This window comes from Palaemon carinicauda, chromosome 4, assembly GCF_036898095.1.
Source record: "Palaemon carinicauda isolate YSFRI2023 chromosome 4, ASM3689809v2, whole genome shotgun sequence".
NCBI classification, from domain to species: domain Eukaryota; kingdom Metazoa; phylum Arthropoda; class Malacostraca; order Decapoda; family Palaemonidae; genus Palaemon; species Palaemon carinicauda.
In genome coordinates, this window is record NC_090728.1 from 3,524,799 (window position 1) to 3,534,798 (window position 10,000).

The window sequence follows — 10,000 nt, forward strand, 5'->3', positions numbered from 1 at the left end:
CGGTGGGAGGATAAGATCCTTTCCCTGGGAGTAGCAACACCTTCCTTGCTTTGGTTCATTGGGAGCTGGCAAGTATTGCTGGCCTCCCTCCTTGGATCTCCCTTAGGCTAAGATGAGTTTTCTTGGCTGCGGGTGATCCTTCACTAAAGCAAGGTTGGTAGGACCCTCTTTAGTCCCTTCCGACCCTATCTCTGTAATGGCCTAGCCATTACACTACTGTACGTCATTCTACATCTGGACCTAGGATAGGTTAGGATGTGGAATTGACTCAGTCCCTTGCCGGCTGGCAGAGTCTGCCGGCCGGCAAGGGTCTTCTGCTTTGAGTGCTGCCCGGACCTCCCTTGGTCCCTCATCCATGCCTGCCTGTAGAGCCAGACGGCATTGGTCAGGAAGCCTGAATTAGATTCTCCCCTTCCTTATAGGCACTCTTTCGGATTGCCGGGCTTGGAGGTAGTTTACGCTCTTATCCCGGCATCCATTCTGTTTTCTTCTAGTGCTGTACCCGACCCGGCTGCCGGCCTATGAGTCCGGCAGCCGGGCAGTCGTAGTCCTCTGGTTCTTTTGCTGCTGGCCGGCATCGGTTGTTTACCTTTGCCGGCCGGCTAATGTCAGCCCTTGTCTGCCGGTCGCTATGAGCAGTGGCCAGCAGCTGGGTACTACCTTGTGTAGTTGCCGGCCGGCACTTACTGCCGGCCGGCACATGCATTTGAACCAGCGTTCTGCCTCCTTATAGCTGTTAAGTAGTATACTTTAAAGCTAGTTATGGTGTGTACCGGCCGGCACGGCACATTACCTTCTATACTGTACCAGTATTCTTCAGTATATCATATACTGTAGGAAGAAAACTATAGTATAAGTTTTGGTACAGCACTGTGTGTTCTAACACTTTTGTGTTGTCTTGCGCAGCCCTTTGGTGTTGCCTTACAGATAAGAAAGTGAGTTCTTTCTTGTGTATTGTCTATTTTAAAATCATTGCTTAGGTGTGAGCTACACCTGTTTCCTCTGGAAACTTTTCATTGGTTATCCTAGAAGAGATTAACCATACGATTTTATTATCTGGAAGGCTGCAACAATTGGTTGTGAAGGAAACACAAGTGTGTGTCTTTCCTTTCTGATTTGTTATGCTAAACTGTGCATATCCAGTGATACGTAGTTCACTTGATACTCATGGAAATTTCTTCTCTTTACAGGAGGACCCTCCGAAGTGCGGAAGTGTTTTCTGCAACGTCCGCAGTAAGAACCTCTGCGGACATAAGTTTTGTAGGAGGCCCGCAGCCTGCGCTGTCTCCAAGGGTGATCTCCAGTATTGGGACCCTCAGGTATGTACCGTGTGCACTAACCTGATTACTGAGGCCTTTGATTCCCCTAGGACGGCGGAATCAAGGGATATAGCAAGGGAGAAGCTTCGTACCTGTGTAAGGGGCTTCCAGAAGAACACCTCGGGACCTTATCTTCCAAGTGAGAAGATGAGGGCGTATCTTTTCCCTAGGGCATCAGCTGATGCAGTGATTCCCCAGCCTCAGGAGGAGATCCCCCAAGTTCAGATCCAGGTGGATGCTGAAGTCGCGGTCGCTTTGCAAGACATCCAGTTGGACGACAGGATGTCTTACGTGGACGAGCGTCTGGAGGAAGACCTTCTGGCAGGAGCCCAGGATGAAGTTCAAGCCCCAGACATTGTAGAGGAAGAGGTCGACGAGGTGTCGGCTACTCCTGTTCAGATCCCGGAGCCTATTCCTTCAACATCGTCCGCTCTCCCAGTAGAGGTGGCAGAGGCCCTCTCCTCCATTGTTGGAATGATCCAACAAATGCAGAAGGAGAATCAGGAGAAGGCGACTGTAATGGAACTGCAGATGCAGAGGCTTGCAGCATCACATGGGCCCCAGAAAAGGCTCAATGTGAAAGACTTTCCCTTGTGCTTGGATGCTAACCCGTGGAGGTATGCTGAGCACATGCCGATGACGACTGGAAAGATCGTCCTCTCGGATAAGTTGGGTTCAGTTCCCCTAGAGCAGTGTTTCTTAAAGTGTGGTCCGCGGACCCCCAGGGGTCCGTGGAATATTCCAAGGGGTCCGCAGGATAATTCTTAATATCGATTTCAGTCAAATTTTCGGCCAAAATGTCCTAAATTCCTATTTTTGTAGCACCAAATCCTGATGGCTTTTTACAGTGGCTAAGTCACATTGGGATGGAAGTAATTTAAGTAATGCCGCCTTCCTCCCTTGTGGTGAAATCCTCAACGAAATTCCGAAAAAGACACACACAAAAAAACAACTTTATAGAAGGCAGTGGTGTTTATGATTTGGCAACATTATACTGACTGATGCCCGGTGGTGCGGCCGCCCGCCACATATCAGTTGACGTTAAGGCTGCTGTGAGGAACACACGGCAGTTGCTTGTGCTCCTCTTTGTAGGTAAGAAAATCATCTGGATGTTTATGACAACATACTGATTTTCTATATGACATTTGTTAAACGTTATTACCTACCTTTTTGAGATTAGAATTTCGAATACTAGATCTCGTGACCTCGCCAAGTTACTTGCAGGATAAACATCAGAAGACAGCCTAGCTTACTTTTTAGCATCAGGATAATGGATCTGTGGCTCAAGACAGGCTCACTTACAAAGAAAAAAACTGAATTCCAGAAGAACAACCAAGACAGCACTGGCCTTAAAGAAGAAAGAAACGATGCTAACAGTGCAACTCAGCTCAAGCTACTGGAGGCAGGCGCAGATGCCATGGACGAAGGGAACACCGCTGACACAAACCAAAGCAGTACAGATGCCTCGGTTACCACTGTAGGGCATAAGCAAACACACCAAGAAACAGCCAAAAAGAAGCGTAAATACTGCAGTAATTACTTGAAACTTCGATTTTTTTTTGCAAGGCAACAGTGAGGATCCTATCCCACAGTGTGTTTTGTGCTATGAAACATTAGCTAATGAGGCTATGAAACCTTCAAAGCTCAGAAGACATTTCGAGTCCAGACATAAGGAATATGTGGGAAAACCCATAGAATTTTTCAAAGAAAATGTAATGAACTTGATATTCACAGAAAAAAGGAAGCTTCATCTTTTTTTATACCTGGAGAAAATGCAAAGGCCACTGAATCTTCATACAAAGTGTCGTTATTAATTGCAAAAACAGGAAAGGTGCATTCCATAGGCGAGACTTTGGTCAAACCAGCAGCCAAGATAATGACAGAGATCATGCTTGGAGAAAAGGCTAGTAAAGAAATAAACAAGATACCTTTGTCCAACGACACTGTCAAGAAAAGGATAACGTCAATGGCTGAAAATGTGAAAGTTCAGCTGGTGTCACAATTACAGAAGAGTCTGTATTTTTCACTACAGCTGGACGAGTCCACAGATATAGGGAACGAGGCAAATCTTTTGTGCTTTGTTAGGTACATTTACTGTGGGGAAGTACATGATGAATTTCTTTTCTGTCGTCCTCTTCCTACAAACACAACAGGAGAGGCTATCTTTAATGTAGCTAACGATTTTATTGTCCAAAACGAACTCTCCTGGTCGCGATGTGTTGGAATCAGCACAGATGGTGCAACTGCGATGACTGGTAAACTAAGGGGTTTAGTGAGTCGGGTACAAAGCATTTTACCACAGGTAAAGACAACACATTGTTGCATTCACCGTGAACAACTTGCTGTGAAACATATGCCTACCTGACTTAAAACAGTTTTGGAAGAGGCAGTAAAAATTGTCAATTTCATCAAAGGGAAAGCACTGAACATCCACTTATTTACAGTTCTGTTTGAAGAGATGGGAAGCGAACACACAAAACTCCTTTACCATACAGAGGTTCACTGGCTGACACGGGGAAAAGTTCTTTCCCGTCTCTGAACTTCGTGAGGAAGTGCAAATTTTCTTGTATGAACGTCATGACCTCTATAATCGAATGCATGACACCCAGTGGCTCACAAAACTGGCATACCTGTCTGATATTTTCAGTACACTAAACGGATTGAATCTGTCTTTGCAAGGAAAAGATACTACCATCTTTAAAGTGCAGGACAAAATACAGGCAACACGAATGAAGCTGGACTTGTGGTGTAGCCACATTGACCGCAAAGATTTGAGTCTTTTCTTTCATTAGCAGATTTCTTGCTTACTTCCAAGGAAGAGCTAGATGGTAACACAACACAAGCTTTCAAAGCCCATCTGCAAGGCCTTCACTCAGAGTTAGGAAAATATTTTGAAGAACCAGACCCAAGCTTTTTGTGGAATAGAAATCCATTTGTTACAGATAAAGTAGATATAGAAAAGGTCAGTGTCAACCTGTCATCAAAAGAGGCTGATAATCTTGTCGAGATTGCAACAAGTGGGACACTGAAGACCCTATTCAGGGAAAGAAGTTTGGCCAATATTTGGGCTCAAGTCCAGCCAGAGTACCCTGGACTTGCAGAAATGGCTTTGAAACACTTGATGCCGTTCTCAACAACGTACAACTGTGAAATTGGATTTTCTACACTGGTTGATCTTAAAACGAAGAAGCGCAACCGAATCAATGTCGAACCCGACCTGCGACTGAAACTCAGCAGACTAGAGCCAGATATTCCAACAGTAGTGACGCAGCAAAAACAGTATCATTCATCGCATTAAGTATGGTTGTGAGATATGAGGAGGAAAGCGTTGTTGTTAAGTTCATGAAAATTTGTATGCAAAATTATCAATGTTGTGGAAATTATGTTAAGCAAAATATAAACATTTATGTTGAAGATAAGCCATTAATAAATAATTCAGTTGTAATTTCAGTATATTATGACCTGCAAACACTTTCAAACTCAAGAGGAAAATTATGATAATAAAGGGTCCGCTACATGAGTAATTTTAATAAAAGGGGTCTGCTGCACAAAAAAGTTTAAGAAACACTGCCCTAGAGCATGTGGAATTCTGGCCCAGCAAGGGGTCATATCCGGACTGTTATGTCCGGTTGAGGAAGGAACCAGCTTCAAAGGAGGAGACAGAGCCGAAGGAGGTCATAGTGATGGACCATGCTAAGGCTCAAGCTTTGCTTTCATCCTCGATGAAAGAGAGGGGCTTCACGAACTCAAAGGTAGCTGCATTGAGTAAGAAGCTCCCTTCCTTTGTGTCCTCTCCTGCTAGAGCCTTCCCCTTTTTACAGAAAGGGTTTGCAGCTGTACTAAAAGCAGTCGAGGCCGGCAAGCCTTGCCCCTCCCTGGAGGAGTGTAAACCCTTGTCACTGGCCCTGCCTATGGACCACAAAGACTGGAAGGACGTCCATCTTACCTTCTCAGTTCGGCGAGGACCTCCCTAAGCTGTCTGACTTTCTTTTGCGGAGAGAGCTCGAGACAAAAGAAAGACTGGCTGCCTCAATGTCTCTTCAGACTACTCTTGAGATGGTGGCAAGTGACCCCAAGGTCCATGAAATATTCATGGTAGTGGCCAAGACTCATCTGGCCACAGTGACGAAGGATCTTTATAGCTTCGTCAGGGGGAGGAGAGCTTGTAGGGAGTTCGTGTTCACCTCGGCTACGGTGAGGCACGAGCCAAGAAAACTAATCTCCTCCAACATTTGGGGCAAAGACCTTTTCCCTACCGAATTGGTCAAAAAAAGTTGTTGATAAAGCCGCCACGGAGAATAGAAACCTTCTCCAGAAGTGGGGCCTGGCTATCAAAAGAAAGTCTTCCTCGGATGAAGGTCCCCAACCAAAGAGGAAGACTATGAGGACTAGGCTACCGTCTCAGCCAGCCAAGCCTCTTAGACAGCAACAGCAACTGCAATTGCCATTGCCTTCAGTGCCCCAGATGGTGGCACAAACCCCGACCACATTCCAGTGGGTACCCCAGTCCGTGTCGACACAGTCCACGGCATTCACCCCAACGTTCAAAGGGCAGTCTACTTCCTTTCGAGCAAAGCCTAGAGGAGCAGCCAGAGGCTCGTCTAGGCGCCCCTCAAGGGGAAGGGGATTCAGGGGTGGTCGCGGTCAGGGAGGCAAGACCTCAGGACGGCAGTCCAAGTGAGATGATGCCGGTAGGAGGGAGACTTCAGAATTTTCGGGATCGGTGGACTTTCGATCCCTGGGCCCACAGCCTACTCAAGAATGGACTGGGCTGGAGCTGGTACAGCACTCCAACCCCGTGCCCTCGGTTTTTCCAACACTCCACCCCCGTTCTGGAGGAGTACGTCCAAGAACTGTTGGAGAAAAAAGTGATCCGAAGGGTGAAGTCCATCAAATTCCAAGGGAGGCTGTTTTGTGTTCCCAAGAAAGACTCGGAAAAGCTCAGAGTCATTCTGGACTTGTCGCCACTCAACAAGTTCATAGTGAATTGCAAGTTCAAGATGCTAACACTGCAACACATAAGGACCTTACTGCCCAAGAGGGCATATTCCGTCTCCATAGACTTGTCAGACGCCTATTGGCACGTTCCAATCAACCGTCGACTCTCCCCCTACCTAGGGTTCAAGCTACAACGAAGACTATACGCCTTCAGAGCCATGCCATTCCGGCTAAATATAGCCCCAAGGATTTTCACGAAGCTTGCGAGCGTAGCTCTCAAACAATTACGCCTAAAGGGAATTCAGGTAGTAGCCTACCTGGACGACTGACTGGTGTGGGCAGCATCCAAGATAGAATGCTTGCAAGCTTCCAGTCAAGTGATCCAGTTCCTAGAGTATCTAGGCTTCAAGATCAACAGAAAAAAGTCTCGACTTTCTCCATCTCAAAAGTTCCAGTGGCTGGGAATCCACTGGGACCTAATGTCACACCGTTTCTCCATCCCGGCGAAGAAAAGGAAGGATATAGCGGGCTCTGTCAAGAGACTTCTAGATTCCGAAAGGATATCAAGACGCGAACAGGAGAGGGTACTGGGCTCTCTCCAGTTTGCTTCGGTGACAGACCCAGTGCTAAGAGCACAGCTAAAGGATGCAACCGGAGTTTGGAGAAGTTATGCATCAAACGCACAAAGAGATCTGAGAAGACCAGTTCCGCTTCGGCTACGTACTCTTTTCAGGCCTTGGTCCCAAGCCAGACATCTAAAGAAGTCGGTTCTTTTTCAGCCACCTCCCCCGTCGGTGACGATTTACTCAGACGCCTCGAAGGAAGGATGGGGAGGTCACTCTCATCGGAAAAAAGTCCAGGGGACTTGGTCCAAGCTATTCAAGACCTTTCACATAAACTTTCTAGAAGCTATGGCAGTGCTCCTTACCTTAAAGAAAGTCTCCCCGCGTCACTCGATCCACATAAGGTTGGTGATGGACAGCGAGGAAGTTGTGAGATGCTTGAATCGACAAGGATCGAGGTCACCCCCTCTCAACCAGGTGATGTTGGCCATCTTCCGATTGGCGGAAAAGAAGAAGTGGTACCTGTCGGCAGTTCACCTTCAAGGAGTCCGCAATGTGACAGCGGACGCTCTATCCAGGTTCACACCGATAGAGTCGGAATGGTCCTTAGACGCAGGATCATTCTCCTTCATTCTGAATCAAGTCCCAGAACTGCAGATAGACCTCTTTGCGACGAAAGACAACAAGAAGTTGCCCCTGTACGTGTCCCCGTACGAGGACCCCTTAGCGGAAGCAGTGGACGCGATGTCCCTCGACTGGAACAGATGGTCCAGGATTTATCTGTTCCCTCCTTACAACTTTCTGTTGAGGGTCCTCAACAAACTGAGATCCTTTAAGGGGGTAGCGGCAATAGTGGCCCACACGTGGCCGAACAGCGTGTGGTTCCCCCTGGCATTGGAACTACGGCTGAAGTTTGTACCGCTACCAGATCCAGTTCTGACCCAGCGAGTCCAGAAGTCGACTGTCTGTGCTTCATTACAGAAAACCCGGACCCTGCAGCTCATGATTTTCTCTCCCTAGCGGTGAGAAAGCGTTTCGGGATTTCGAAAGCCAGCATAGACTTCCTAGAGGAATATAAGTGCAAATCTACTAGAAGGCAATATGAGTCATCTTGGAGAAAATGGGTGGCCTTTGTCAAGGCGAAGAATCCGCAGGAGATCTCGACAGACTTCTGCTTATCTTTCTTCATCCACCTCCATGGTCAAGGGTTGGCAGCTAACACGATTTCGGCGTGTAAGTCTGCTTTGACAAGACCCATTCTATATGCCTTCCAGGTCGACCTCGGTAACGAGATCTTTAATAAAGTTCCGAAAGCCTGCGCTAGGCTCAGACCTTCAGCACCTCCAAAGCCTATTTCATGGTCTTTAGACAAAGTTCTTCATTTCGCTTCTCTGTTGAGCAATGAGGAGTGTGCGTTAAAGGATTTGACCCAAAAAGTTATTTTCCTATTTGCACTCGCGTCCGGGGCCAGGGTTAGTGAGATCGTAGCCCTCTCGAGAGAGGCAGGTCGTGTTCAGTTCCTGGATGGGGGAAAACTGAACCTGTTTCCGGATCCTACGTTTCTCGCCAAGAATGAGTTACCCACCAACAGGTGGGGTCCCTGGAGAATCTGCCCTCTTAAAGAAGATGCATCTCTATGTCCAGTAGAATGCCTAAAGGTCTATCTTCGTAGAACTTCAGAATTCAAGGGTGGTCAACTATTCAGGGGAGAAACATCAGGCTCAAATTTATCTCTGAATCAACTCAGAGCGAAAATCACATATTTTATTCGCAGAGCGGATCCTGACAGTACACCCGCAGGTCACGATCCGAGGAAAGTTGCTTCATCCTTAAATTTCTTTAATTGTATGGATTTTGTACATCTCCGTTCATACACTGGCTGGAAGTCTTCCAGAGTGTTTTTTCGCCACTATGCGAAGCAAGTAGAGGAACTAAAGAGATCTGTGGTAGCAGTGGGTCGCGTCGTTAACCCTACTGTTTACCTCTGCGAGGAATAGTGGTTTTAATTGGGAAGATTAATTCCAGGGTGAGTGTGTAGTTACATACTGTACTACAAACTAAGTGAGGGCACTGAGTTGCCTACGTAGACTGTTCCATTTCCAAAGGTGAACCTAGCATAAGTGCAGACATGTGTGCCGAGTGTTTCTAACGCTATTGTGATTGATTTGTAATACAGACTTTTATGACTTCGATACCTCGGTATCTTAAAAGTGGCAATAATGTTTTTTTCTTTCAGATAAACAAGTTCTGTTTACTATCATACTTATGCTTAAAGTTTTGAGTTATTCTCTTCTCATATATATATATATATATATATATATATATATATATATATATATATATATATATATATATAATTGTTGTTAACCTGTATATTTATTGTCTGTCAATAAACTTGTTCTTGAGAACCTTGCGTCTCCTTCACCTGTGTCAATTTATTGGTATAATTGACCATTCATTCTATGTACTTTATCTGGGATAATTCTAATAGAATTGTTCCTTTATGCAAGCTATGTTGCATTGGTTTATGCTTTCCCTTAGCGGGAGGACTCCATCCCATAACGGGACGGTGGCGGATTTACAAGTTTCCTTCTATGCGGATATAAACCTTTGTCCAATACAAGTATTGTGCGGAGAACTGGTCGATATTTCATATTGACGCAGTGGTTCTTTACAAACTATACTTTACTTAGTATAGGGTGAGACCACTATATTGGCTTGCCTGGTATTCATACATAGGTATATGTACTCTTCGAGACTTTTCCAGAGTCTAGTAGGACTCTTCCCTGTAGGGGGCAGGAAGCTCTAACATGGTTTATGGTTAGTTGAAAAGATGTATAACGGTAACATCTAAGGTCTCTAGGTATAGTCGACCGGGAAAAATTACCTCCGGGGAGTACGGCACGTTCTGAGAATCCACAGATAGAGTAATGCTCTGGTATACTTCCATCAGGACGACATGGCTTGAGCCCAAAAAACGGATTTTGAGCGGAGCGAAAACTCTATTTTTGGGTGAGATGGCCATGTCGTCCTGATGGACCCGCTCTTCCCTTTCTATGAAAGGGCTGTAGGACCCCTCCCTACATACAGTATCTTACGAAACGGGAGAAGAGGGAGCCTTGGGAGCGGCTCCCCCTTTTTCTTTCCCGTTTTCGTTTTCTTACCAATTGACCCCTCGAT

General features: G+C 46.1%; 1 protein-coding gene across 1 annotated transcript; it reads left to right on the forward strand.

The window, feature by feature from the left end:
• The first annotated feature begins 2,589 nt into the window (after window positions 1-2,589).
• On the forward strand, window positions 2,590-4,617 carry LOC137639249 (zinc finger BED domain-containing protein 5-like). The gene is made up of 3 exons (XM_068371539.1): window positions 2,590-2,839; window positions 3,146-3,574; window positions 4,115-4,617. Exons 1-3 carry the CDS (start codon window positions 2,590-2,592, stop codon window positions 4,615-4,617), a joined length of 1,182 nt encoding a protein of 393 aa, XP_068227640.1.
• Window positions 4,618-10,000: the final 5,383 nt, after the last annotated feature.